We start from the raw sequence: 14,254 nt of genomic DNA, 5'->3' as shown, positions 1-14,254 counted from the left end.
TTCATAATATTCCCTTATCTTTGTAATATCTGTAGAATACGTATGACATCCCTTTCTTCACTTCTGATATCGAGAAACTGTCCTCTCTTTTTTTTCTTGACCTTTTTAGCTAGAAATTTGTCAATTTTACTGATCTTTTCAAAGAAAGTTATATTAACTTTGTCTATTGCCTATTCTCCATTTTGGTGATTTCCCCTTTTTATTCTTTCCTTCTACTTGCTCATCATGTTCTAGTTTCCTAATGTAGAAAACTGGGTTTTAAATTTTATCCTTTCTTCCATTCTATATAAGGAATTCAAACTATGTATTTTTATATAAGCACTGCTTTAGCTAGATAACAGAAAATTTAATGTCATTTTCATTATCATTTAATTTGAATTACTTTTTATTTTCCCTTGTGATTTCTTCTTTGGCTCATGTGTTATTTAAATTCCTAATATTTGGAGCTTTTCCAGATAGACTATGGTTTCAAATTTCATGGTCAGAGAATAAACTCTGTTTGATTTCAATCCTTCAAAATTGACTGAGATGTTCTCTGAGGCCCAGCTCGTGGCCTATATTGGTAAACATTACATGTGCTCTTGAGAACATGCGTGTGGACCCTGCAGCTGGTAGGGAGAGTGTTCTACAAAGTTAATTAAGTCAATATGGTTGGTAATAAGGTTCAGGTCTTTCACATTAGTACTGTTTTCCAATAGAAAAAAAACATAACATGCATGGACTATTCTTTGTGAATAGAACTTTAACTATAATTTTCCTATAAATCTTAATCTATCAGTTATTCAGAGAGAGTATTCAATCCCCAACTGGGACTATGGATGTCCTTCTTTCTTTAGTTCTGTCAATTTGCTTTATGTTTTCTGAAACTCTGATATTGGATGCAAACACATATAGGATGGTTTACCTCTTCCTGATGAACTGACCCATTTATCATTGTCTTTATTTCTGGCAATAAGCTTGAAGTCTATTTTGTAGGATCATCAAGGAAGCCACTCCAGTCTCTCAGGATTAGTGTTGATATCTTTTTTATTCTTTTCACTTTCAACCTTTATGTGTCCTTGTATCTAGAGTGCATCCCTTGTAGACAGCACAAAGTTTGAACTTGCTTTATATCCAGCTTGGTATCTAATCATGAACAAATAAATTAAACTAGAATGTGGAACATTCTGGGTGATAACTTGTCTGGACTCTTCAAAAAACCAATGCCATAAAAGAAAAGGAAAAAAAAAAGACAAGGGCACAAATCTATATTTGAGGACACTGAAGAAGTACGACAAACAAATGTAACAAATGCAGTGCATGAACCTTGACTGGATCCTGGGTCCAAAAAAATATCAACAAATGTAAAATGCTTATTAAAGCACATTTTGGAAAAAGTGGGGAAAATCTGAATGTAGACTCTACATTACATTATATTATAGACTTAAAATTTTTAGCAATTTAATGATATTGTAGTTATGTAGAAAAACTGTACTGGTGCTTAGTGTCATGATATCTGCAACTTACTTTCAAATGGTTCCAGGAAAATATATTCATCTATTGAGAGGTATAAACCAAATGTAGCAAAACATTAGCAACACCTAAATGTAGTATATTTAAAGTACATTTGTACTACAAAGGTATTCATTCGTTTGTTATTTTGATCTTTCTGGAGGGTAAACAAGCTCAAGTTGGTTCTTTGAAAAAGTAATAAAATGGACAGAACCCTCTGGTAAGAGGGAGCAACAAGAAAAGAGAGAAGGAATAAATAATCAGGATCAAGAATGCAAACAGGAACATCACTAACAGACACCCCAGACAGTGGTAAGTTAATAAAAGGATGTTATGGACCAGTTTATGTAACAAATTTGAAAACTTACTTAAATGGGCAAATTTCTAAAAAATAAGTTACCCAAGCTGACTCAAGAAGAAATAGAATTCCTGAAAAGTACTTTAACAATAAAGGGAACTAAAGATCTCTCCACAAACAAAATACCAGCACAGACAGCTTTATTTTTAAGTTCCATTCAGAGAACAAATACTTTAAATCTTACAAAAACCATCCCAGTGTTTATAAAAAGAAGGAATAGTCCCCAATTTATTTTCTATGGCCCTGGTTATATTGATTACCCAAATCAGACAAAGACAGCAAGAAAAGCAAAAATTCCAGGTCAATCCCACACATGAACACAGATTTTAAAATACTAAACAAAATACCAGCAAGTTGAATTAAACATCATATGAACCAGAGAATTCATAATGACAAATCATGTTATCCTAGGAATGAAAGGTATATTTAATATGAGAGAATCATATAATATCATGCAATTTGTTACCTGTTTAAAAGAGAAAAATCATCACCGATCATCCTAAAAGATACACATAAAAAAATGGCTTGAGAAAATTCTACACCTATTCATAATTTAAAAAATAAACTAAGAATTCAAGGAAACTTCGTTCATCTGATTTTAAAAATTTTTAATAAAAAGCTTATGGGAACATCAGAAATGCAGAACGTATTCCCTTTAAGATGAAGAATATGACTATGGTCTGTTAATTTCTGATGGGTATAGTAGGAACAAGTTCACAGAAATGTTGCTATATTAGGTAACTTTCTTGGGGTAAAGTAGGAACAGGTTGGAAGTAAAGCAGTTATCTCAGGTTAGTTGTCTTTTTCTTACTCCCTTGTTATGGTCTCTTTCAAATGTTCTTTTATTGTATGTTTTTTTTTTCTTTTTAATTTTTTTTCATACAGTTGATTTAAAAAAGAAAGGAAAGTTAAAAAAAAAAAAAAAGAAACACAAGGAAAAAAATATGTAGTGCCCCCTTGAGAAGCCTGTGGAGAATGCAGGGGCATTGGCCTACCCCACCTCGATGGTTGCTAACATGACCACAGACATAGGGGACTGGTGGTTTGATGGGTTGAGCCCTCTACCATAGGTTTTACCCTTGGGAAGACGGTTGCTGCAAAGGAGAGGCTAGGCCTCCCTATGGTTGTGCCTAAGAGCCTCCTCCCGAATGCCTCTTTGTTGCTCAGATGTGGCCCTCTCTCTCTAGCTAAGCCAACTTGAAAGGTGGAATCACTGCCCTCCCCCCTACGTGGGATCAGACACCCAGGGGAGTGAATCTCCCTGGCAACGTGGAATATGACTCCCAGGGAGGAATGTAGACCCGGCATCGTGGGACGAAGAACATCTTCTTGACCAAAAGGGGGATGTGAAAGGAAATGAAATAAGCTTCAGTGGCAGAGAGATTCCAAAACGAGCCGAGAGATCACTCTGGTGGGCACTCTTACGCACACTTTAGACAACCCTTTTTAGGTTCTAAAGAATTGGGGTAGCTGGTGGTGGATACCTGAAACTATCAAACTAGAACCCAGAACCCATGAATCTCGAAGACAATTGAATAAAAATGTAGCTTATGAGGGGTGACAATGGGATTGGGAAAGCCATAAGGACCACACTCCACTTTGTCTAGTTTATGGATGGATGAGTAGAAAAATAGGGGAAGGAAACAAACAAACAAACAAAGGTACCCAGTGTTCTTTTTTACTTCAATTGCTCTTTTTCACTTTAATTATTATTCTTGTTATTTTTGTGTGTGTGCTAATGAAGGTGTCAGGGATTGATTTAGGTGATGAATGTACAACTATGTAATGGTACTGTGAACAATCGAACGTACGATTTGTTTTGTATGACTGCGTGGTATGTGAATATATCTCAATAAAATGAAGATAAAAAAATTAAAAAAAAATAAAAAGCTTATGGGAACATCAGAAATGCAGAACGTATTCCCTTTAAGATGAAGAATATGACAAGGATGCCCCCAATCATCACTTCACTCTGAAGAGGTTAGATAGCCCAGTGAGACAAGAACAATAAATAGGATGTTCAAGACTAGAAAGGAAGAAATAAAATTGTCACTATGATAGTCTTGTAAGAAAACTCCAAAATATGTGCAGATAAATTATTAGAATTAATAAGAGAAGTTAGCAAGATTGGTAATATAAAATAAGTGTACAAAGCTCAACTGCCTTTCCATTTACTCCTACAAAAATAAGAAAATAATTTTTATAATAAAGGTTTCTTAGAGCATCAAAAATATAACCTACCTAGAAATAAATCTAATATATGATATCCAAAACCTTTATGAAGAAAATTATGAAAATGTACTGCTAGACATTTCAAAAGAGAATAGTTTGGAAGACTCAATATTGTAAAGATGTTGACTCTATCCCCATTAATCCTCTGATGTAAGACAATTGCAAAAGAAATTCTTGTGAATGTGATGTGATTCAATCTCTTCATGAACAATCGAAGAGCCAAGAATAGCTAAGACATATTCAATAATGGTTAATATCCAGGATCTATAAAGAAATCCTTACAACTCAATGATAAAAAGACAAACAACGCAATTAAAAATAAAAGACTTGAATAGACATTTTTCCAAAGGGGATATACGAATGGCTAAAAAGCACATGAAAAGACGTTCAACATCACTAGCTATTAGGGAAAGAGAAATCAAAACCACAATGAGATATCATCTCACTCCTACTAGAATGGCAACTGCTGAAAAAAACAGAAAACTTTAAGTGTTGGAGAGGATTTGGAGAAACAGGAACACTTATTCACTGTTAGTGGGAATGTAAGATGGTACAGCTGCTCTGGAAGAGTTTGGCAGTTCCTCAGGAAGCTGAATATAGAACTGCCATATGATCTGACAATCCCACTACTAAGTATACACTCAGAGGAACTGAAGGCAGGGACATGAACAGACATTTGCACACCGATGTTCACAGAGGCATTATTCACAATTGCCACAAGATGGAAACAGCCCAGGTGTCCATTAATCAATGAATGGATAAACAAAATGTGATACACACATATGACAGAATATTATTCAGCTGTAAGAAGAAATGAAGTCTTGACATGACAACATGGAAGAAATTTGGGGACATAATGTTGAGTGAAATATGTGAGACACAAAAGAACAATTATCATTTGACCTCACTAATATGAACTAAATATAACTAGTAAACTCATGGTGTTAATATCTAGAACATAGGTTAACAGACGGTAGAATGAGAGCAGAGAATGGGGAGATGATGCTTCATTTGTGCAGAATTTGTAATAAGGTTGACTGTAAACGTTTGGAAATGGATGGCAGTGATGTCAGCACATTACAGTGAGTGTAATCAACAGTGATACGTGCATGCTATTGTGGTTGAAAGGACAAGTTTAGGGTCATGTATGTCACCAGAAGGAAAGCCAGAGGATGAAATGTGGGACTGTATAACACAGTGAATCCTCTTGTGAGTGAAAATATTCTGGGCTTGATTATGGTTATAAAAGCACAACTCTGCAAATATACTAGAAGATGTTAATTGTACACTTTAGATGGATTGAATGGTACGTGACTTTATCTCAATAAAACTGCTTTTAAAAAAATTCTCTGAAGATCTTTGAAGCAGTGTGAAAAGGAAAGCCAATAAATAAAGAACAGGTTAAAAAAAAAAAGATAACCAAGATACCAATGAAGATGAACGAAGATTGGGGACAGGGGGGCACCACACACCTTCACAAATATCAAGAGTTACTGAAAACCTATAGTACTTAAAACAGTTTATTGGCACAGAGATACACTGTGGAAGAGAAAGAAAGTTCGCAAGCATGCCCACACAATATGGAGACTGGACTGAGTACAAAGCTGGCAATAAATGATAAAGGAACAGGTGGGTTCCATATGGAAAAAAAGGAATTTGCAACCCTACCTAACATTACATACAAAAGAAATTTATTCCTGGGTATTTTGTTCTTTCAGACGATATTGTAAACAGAATTTTCTAGATTTCATTTTCAGAATGTTTATTACTGATGTATAGAAACCTACCTGACTTTTGTGTGTTTATCTTGTATACCGCATCAGTTTTGTAGCTTTCTGGTAGATTCTGTGGGATTTTCTTTATATAGGATCATGTCATCTGTGAATCAGATAATTTGACTCCTTCCTTTCAAATTAGGATGCACTTACTTCTTTTTCTCGCCTGATAGCTCTGGCTAGAACTTCCAGTAAATGTACAATAACAGTGGCGACAGAAGGCATCTTTGCCTTGTTCCTGATCTTAGAGGGAAAGCTTTCCACTTTTCACCACTGAGTATGTGTTGTGGGTTTTTTCATAAATGCCCTTTATCTGTTGAGCAAGTTCCCTTCTATTCTTAGTTTTCTGAGCATTTATCATGAAAGGATGTTGGATTTTGTCAAGTGCCTTTTCTGCATCAATTGAGATGATTATGTGCTTTTTAACCTTCATTCTACGTATGTGACGTAGCCACACTTATTGATTTTCTTAAGTTGAACCTTCCTTGCTTTCCCAGAGTAAATCCCTCTCGGTCCTGGTATCTAATCCTTTTAATATTCTGTTGGATTTGGTTTGCCAGTATTTTGTTGAGGATTTTTGCATCTATCATCATAATGGATACTGGTTTGTAATTTTCTTTTCTTTTGCTGTCTTTATCTGGCTTTGCTATCTGGGTAATGCTGGGCTCATGGAATGAGGTAGGAAATAATCCTCTTCAATTTTTTGGAAGAGTTTGAGAAGGATTGGTGTTACCGCTTCTTTAAATGTTTGGTAGAATACAGGAGTGAAACCATCCGGTCCTGAACTTTTCTTTGTTGGGAGGTTTTTTCACTACAAATTCAATCTCTTTGTTTGTTATAGGACTGTTGAAATTTTCTATTTCTTCTTGGGCCAGTCTGGATAACTGTATGTTTCAAGGAATTTGTCCATTTCATCCAGGTTTTCTAATTTGTTGCCATAGAATTGTTCATAGTACCTTCTTACACTCCTTTTTATTTCTGAAAGGTTGGTAGTGATATCCCATTTTCATTATGAATTTTAGTTGTTTATGTCCCCTCTCTCTTTTTGTCAGTCTGGCTAAAGGTTTGTGCATTGTATTGATCTTTTCAAAAACTAACTTTTGGTTTTGTTGATTCTATTGTTTTTCTATTCTATATTTCATTTATCCCTGCTCTAATCTTTACTATTTCCTTCCTTCTGCTAACTTTGGGTTTAATTTGCTCTTCTTGTTCTCGTTTCTTAGGCGTGAAATTAGATTGTTGATTTGTGACCTTTCTTCTTTTTTCACGTAGACATTTAGAGTAATAAGCTACCCTTGGAGCATGACTTTGTTGCATATCATAAGTTTTGATAGGTTGTGTTTTTGTTTCCATTGGTCTCAAGATATTTTGATTTGTGTTGTGATTTACTCTTTGAACAACTGGTTATTTAATAGCATTTTATTTAATTTCTACACATTTGTAAATTTTCCAGTTTTCCTTGTTATTGATTTATAGTTATTCATTGTGGTCCAAGAAGATACTTCGTATGATTTCAATCATTTTAAAGTTATTAAGATTGAATTCGTGGGTTTACATATGGTCTGTCTTGGAAAAGGTTCCATGTGCACTTGAGAAAAACATGTATTCTGCTGTTGTTGGGTGGAGTGTTCTATATATGGCCATTAGGTCTAATTGTTTAATAGTTTTGGTCAAGTCCTCTATTTCCTTATTGATCTTCTGTTCAGATGTTCATTCAGTTACTGAAAGTGCTGGGTTGAAGTCTCCAATATTATTTTAAACTATTTTTCCCTTCAATTTTTGCTTCACATATTTTGGGGCTTGTACATATATACTTACAATCACCATATCTTTTTATTGAATTGAACGTTCAGTTAATATATATAATATCCTTCTTTGTCTCTTGTAATCTTTTTTTACATAAACTCTATCTTGTCTGCCAATAATTCAGCCACTCTGGCTCTCTTTTGATTACTGCTTGCATGAAATATCTCTCTCTACTCTTTTACTTTCAATCTCTTTGCATCTTTGTAGCTAAAGTGAATATCTTGTAGACCACGTAATATGATCACACTTTTCCATCCAATCTGCCAATCTCTTCCTTTTAACAGGGAGTTTAACCCATCAACATTCAAGATAATAACAGAAAAGAATTCATTGCTATCATTTAGCTATTTGTTTTCTATACGTCTCGTATGTTTTTTATTCCTCAATTCCTCAGTTACTCCATTACTCCTTTTCTTTTATTATCTACTTGCTTTTTTGTAGTGTAACAATTTGAAAACTGTCTTTTCTTTTCTCTATATTTTTAAGTTATTTTCTTATGGTTATCCTTATAATTACAACGAACAACTTAATTTAATTAGTACCAACCTAATTTCAGTAATATATAAACTCTCTGCTCCTATATATCTCCCTCCCTCCTTCTTTACATTGTTTTGTCTCAGAGTACATCTTTTCACATTGTATGTCCATTACTATAAGATTTGAAATGTCACTTTACACATTTGCCTGTTGAATCATTGAGGAAGGAAAAAAGCAATTACAAATCAAAAGCACAATAATACAGTATTTTATATTTATCCATGCAGTAACCTTAACCAATGTTCTTTATTTCTTCTCAGGGCTATGAGTTACTGTCTAGTGCCTTTTATTTAAGCATGAAGGACCCTCTTTAGCATTTCTTGTAGGGCAGGTATTCTGGTAATGAACTCTTGGCTTTTGTTTATCTGTAAATATCTTACTATCTCCTTCATTTTTGAATGATAATTTTGCCAGGTAGAGATTTCTTGGTTTACAGTTTCTTTGTTTTTTTTTCATTAAAGACTTTAAATATGCCATCCCACCATCTTCTGGCCTCCATGGTTTTGACGAGAAATCCCCTATTAATCTCATCAGGGATCCCTTGTATGTGACAAGCTGCTTCTCTCTCACTGCTTTCAAAATCCTCTCTTAGCCTTTGGATTTTGACATTCACTATAACGTGTCTTAGTGTGGATCTCTTACAGTCTATCCTGCTTGGAGGTCACTGAGTGTCCTTGATGTGTATATTCATGTCTTTCATCAGATTGGGGAAATTTTCTGCCATTATTTCTTCAAATACTTTTTCTGCCCCTTTATCTCTTGTCCTTCTGGGACTCCAATGATGAATATATTGGTATGCTTAGGGTATCCTAGAGGTCCCTCAGGCGCTGCTCATTTTTTTTCACTATTTTTTCTTTCTGCTTCTCACTCAGGAAAAATTCAATTGTCTTGTCATCAAGTTGCTGGTCCTTTCTTCTGCCTGTTCAAATGTGCTATGAATTTATCTAATGAGTTTTTTTCACTTCAAGTACTGGACTCTGCAGCTCCAAAATTTCTGTTTGGTTCCTATTTATTATTTCCATCTCTTTATTTTTTTCAGGCAACCAGTGTTTTCCTAATTTCCTTTAGTTCCTTCTATGTGGATTCCTTTAAATTACTGAACGTATTTAAGATGGTTTATTTAAAGTCTTTGACTAATAGTTCATATATGAGCTTTCTCAGGGATGGATTCTAGCAAATTCTTCTTTTCCCATTTGTGTGTGTGTGTGTGTGTGTGTGTGTGTGTCTGCATTTTGCAAGTTTTTGTAGAGAATAACATTCTGAGTAGCATGTTATTATAACTCTGGAAATCTAGTTTTTCCATTCCTTGGAGATTGCTAGACTTTGTTGTAGTTTTGAGGGCGGAAGCCTCAATTTGTGACTTACCAAAACTATTTTTGCTCCCAAACAGGGAATGGAAACGGGGAGGTGAGGGGAGGGCAGGGCAGAGAAGGGCAGGGGAAGGCAGGACAAGACGAGGCAGGACAGGACAAGACAAGACCCCTCTGCCACTTCTGCCTGACGGGGGTTGGAACAATGGCCACCCTAAGAGCCAGCCCCACTGGGACCTGAAGTAGCTGATCAAAAGCAGTGACTTCGATCACTCAGATTTTTGGAGGAGCAGGTCCTTATAGCCCACCACTTGCAACTGCACCAGGAACCTGGGCTGCAGTCCCCACTGCTGCCAGCCACATGGCTAGGGAATGGAAGGTGGTAGCTGCTGCTCTAGAGGCTGAAAGTCACCAGCATTAACTACATTTTACTAGCCTCTTCCCTGGATGCTACACAGTGTTCCACTCTACACCAAGGTTTCAAAATAGTTTATTCAGACAGTTTCTGCCAGTTCAATCGTCATCTTGGTCAAGGGACTGATTCCTGGATTTTCCTTCTCTGCCATCTTCCCACAATCCTCCAGAAGGTATCATTTTCACACCTACCAAACTCATATCCTTACAAAGGGGAATATAAATCACTTATGCCAGACTTCATGAGTCTCTAGTCATTCATTAACATATTTTGCAACAGAAACTACTCCTTGTGTCTGATTATTTTTCAACTTTTATCACTGAAGTGGAAATGATTGCAAAACTTCCCACCAGATAACTGACGGACTGTCCCAACGCAGTGCTACCACGTTTTGGTTTGTTGAAACAGATTCAACGTCAGGGGCTCAAGAGGAGCCGTAAATGAATGGGACCTTCAGTTTCAGTAGAAAAAAAAATGGGTTTGGCTCTCAGGGACCTTCGTGGCCACCTACCTTGTTGAAGACCCAGATCTCCCCATTCACTGTGGGCCTGGGCACCCCGTGGCCATTGTAGTGGAAGAGAACCCGCTCCTCCTTGGCGTTTCGGCGTAAAGATGTGCAAAGCTTCTTGACTTCATCCACAGTCGGATCAAGGCTCTGCTTGTACCGGGCCTATTGCAGGAGAAGAAATTAAGAAACTTATAATGGATTAAAACAAATACCTGGAATATGTACTGCATTGTTTATTCTGAATTGCATTTGTGTGTGACTCTGGACAAATGACCCCAAATTTCCCCACCTATAAAACTGGAAAAACAACTGCTTCATAGGGAAGTTGTGAAAATTCATTCATTCAACAAATATTTATTGAGTACTATGAAGACCAAATGAGATAAATAAGTAAAGCCTGATATATGGTAACTTTAAGTAAAAGGTAGCTGCCACTATGATATCAAAATTGTTCCTTAGAAGCACTGAATCCTTCTTTAAAAATTATCTGAAACATGGAAAAGAGATGATTTGCTTAAATAAAGGAACCTGTGATGTATAGGGCAGCGGTGGCAGAACAGATGAAGAGAAGACAAGGCTCAGTCACGCTTGCCCTGCTCACAGCCCCCTCCCACCCACTCCTCCGGGGCTATGCTGACGGGGTGGGCGGGGGAAAGTGCACAGCCCTGCTGACCAGACCCCGTTCCTAGTCATGCCAGGGAGGTTGGTGCTGCCCAGCCACCATGCTCCTTTTCCCAGGCCCATTCCCTCTCTTGCTCCTGTAGATAATTGTTTCACCATCCCTTCCTCCCTCTGCCCCTTTCCTGTCAGCTGATAATTCTGCTTCCTAGTTTACTGAAACAAAGAGAGAGCTTCTACAATCTCCCAGCACGACGCACCCCTACGAGTGCCCTGGATTCCGCTGCCATCCTGAGGACGGACGACCCACTGGTGATCCTACCAAGGCCATTGGCCACCAGGTCCCAGCTCTCTCTGTTCACGGCACCACCCCAGTTATTTGACTCTTTCTTCTTCCTCAACATCCCTCTTTACTCAACCTTTCCCATCAACACCCACACACACTGTTACTCTCCCAGCTTTAAACAACCCTCCTCTTGACCCCATTTCCCCATAAACTACCACCCCATTTCTTTGTCCAATCTGCAGTAAAACTCTTCAAATTATGCTTAAAGTCGTATATTAAATTCTCATCTGCTATTTCCCTTAAACACCCCAAACAACATTGGTCCCCACAGCACCACTTGTGAAGAACACCAGACACCCCTACATTGCTATACTCAAAGGCCAATTTTTGGTTTCAATTCATTAGACTTAAGAGCAGCATTTGAATTATCTTAAAAAAACTTTTCCCTTGAATCCCATTTCTTCATGTGGCTGCAATCTTGTGTCGCCGTCCACTTCACAGCCAGATGCCAGGAACCTGTGATGTATAGGGTGGTATAGGCCACCACCACCTCCAATTACCCACCCCCTGATCCAGAGCAAGCGGCTGCTGCCTCCAAGCAGTCAGGGCCCCTCCTTGGTGCCCAAAGCAAAGGGCACTCCCACCTCCATCTGGCTTCCTCACTTGCCAGCAGATGACCCTGCTGGCTCCTCATTTCACAGAAGTATACACTAAGCACAACAAAACTTCCCAGTATCCACTGCTCCGTCTAATGAACGTTCACAAGTGCACTCAGTCCTGAGACCACCACAACCAAGGTACGGGGCCCTCCCGAGTGTCCTCTGCAGTCTGCCCTTTCCCACCCTGGCCCTGGCCACTAGGGTTTTGCCATTTTGAGAGTTTTATGTAATGGAAGTCAGTATACAATAAAGCCAATTCAAACAATACAAAATTCAATGAATGAACATAAACTACAAGGATATAGAAATCAATAGCCTTTATGTGTACAAGCAATGAACAGAGGACATAATAATAAAGAAAACACCATTCATAAGGCAACGAAGAATATTAATTACCTGGAAATAAATATAACAAGAAATGTACAAAACCTAGATGAAGAAACTTTAAAACTCTCCTGAAAAACAGAGAAGTAGACTTGAACACATGGAAAAATGCCCTAGCTTCACAGTTCTCCACAAGCTAATTCATAAATTTAATGCATTCCCAATAAATATACCAACAAGCTATTTTATGGAGTTAGACAAATTACTATTGAAGTTCACATGGAAAAGAAAAATAAAAAAACAAACAGGCAAAAATGACCACAAAAACACTGAACAAGAAAACCACGAGGGAGGCCTCACCCCACCAGACATTCAAACCCCCTTGAAAGCCTGACTAATTGAAACAGGGGGTTCTGGTACATGGACAGTCAGACTGACCAGGCCAGTGGACAGAAATTCCAGAACTGGACTCAAATACACATTGCTTGGCTTTCTGGTACAACATGTATACACAGTTGCGCTGTTATGAAGGCTGGTTTTTATTGTACTAAAAACTGAGCTGCACTTAAGATAGTCAGAGCGTGGAATAGAGACCAAAAAGGAGATGAGTCTGGCCTTGGGACAAGGACTGGTCTGGCCACTTTTATATTTTTTTCTATTTGATTACCAAGAATTTTAATGGTAAATTCCCAACAAAAAAGAACTGAAAGAGCAGCTCTATAGCCATCCTGCATGGTGGGGTGGAAGTGATGAGCATAAATGTGCTAAAAACAGACTAGGAAGCCAATGAAAACGTACCAAGTGGACAAACTGACGAAAGGCAGCATGAACATGTTCTGTAAACGCCTGGCAGAAACTACCGGAAGAAAGAGCTAAAGGGTTTGCCTCAAGGTAGTGATTATGCTTTGATTTTCATAAAATAATGTTTATGTATATTACTTTGATAAACTTTTTCAAGTTTATTTTTAAAATGAAGCACTTGGAAAGTGAGTGGAGACAGGGCTGCGGCTGGCAGAGGCCTCTGCTCCCCGGGACCCCAGCACCTGGCTCAAGGCGGGCTGCACTAAGGTGCCCAGGAAGCGTCTGCTGATGGCGTTTACAAAGAAAGCAGAGAGGGGAGACGAGCAGGGAGGAAACAGAGACACAAGAAGGCCCGAGGATGACACGCTGCTTATGTTTAAGAAAGGTTTACTAACTTTTCCAAAGAAAACAAGAGCTTTACGAGAGGAAAAAAAAGGGAAATGTGGCCCAACCACTGGTTCCTCTACATATGATAGACAATATTTGATGTCTTCTGATTAAATATGTCTTGATAATGATATTTGTGACAATATTAAACCCTTGATAGTATTCTGTATCTTGCACTTAGAAAGTTGTCAGTGGCTGCACAGTTATAGAAGCTCAGGATGACGAAAAATATTTTTTTAAGTTTTTTCTGGTTCCCTAAAATTTGTACCTGTAAGCAAGGCCCATTAGAGAACCTTTATAAGCTTATCCAAGGAGAGTAACCCTGTTCGCTAGAACCTGCCTGGGGTAATGGGGGTTGAGTCTAGCACTGCTTTTACGTGGCCTTCCAACCCAGTGTTTCCTCCTCAAGGGCCAGAATGCTACTGGTAAAATAAAACAGTATCTCAGGAGTATCTCAAGTTAACACAGGATAAAAGACTTTCAAGTTCATTTTCTCAGTGAGGCTATGTGCACTAATTAGATGTTCACGGAGTAGCTGTTAGAACTTCCACATGGGATGTTCCAGCAGAACAGGACTGGCATTCAGGGATGTGGAATCCCCAAAGAAGCAGGAGGGGGTACCCAGGGCAGCAGATGAAAGGGGTCCCATAGAGGAAGGAGAGGGTAGTAGCTGGGGCAGCAGGTGATGGGTTCCCCATAGAAGCAGGAGGGGGTACCTGGCGCAGAAGGAGGGGGTCCCCATAGAGC

At 38.0% G+C, this 14,254-nt stretch overlaps 1 protein-coding gene across 5 annotated transcripts in view; it reads right to left on the bottom strand.

Annotated features, from left to right (window-relative positions):
• The window catches only part of RPTOR (regulatory associated protein of MTOR complex 1), a 462,365-nt gene that overhangs the window by 277,161 nt on the left and 170,950 nt on the right, over nt 1-14,254 (bottom strand). For all 5 annotated transcript variants that reach the window (XR_005212782.1, XR_005212784.1, XR_005212783.1 and 2 more), the window contains one exon: nt 10,436-10,594. Coding sequence is in view for 1 of the 5 variants with exons in the window: in XM_037810022.1 (XP_037665950.1) it covers nt 10,436-10,594 (159 nt within the window). In the remaining 4 variants the exon portion in view is untranslated. The remainder of the gene's footprint in view (nt 1-10,435; nt 10,595-14,254) is intronic.

Source organism: Choloepus didactylus, chromosome 18 (assembly GCF_015220235.1).
Source record: "Choloepus didactylus isolate mChoDid1 chromosome 18, mChoDid1.pri, whole genome shotgun sequence".
Classification (NCBI taxonomy): domain Eukaryota; kingdom Metazoa; phylum Chordata; class Mammalia; order Pilosa; family Megalonychidae; genus Choloepus; species Choloepus didactylus.
The sequence above is the reverse complement of the archived record's forward strand: the minus strand, read 5'-3'. Positions and strand labels throughout refer to the sequence as shown.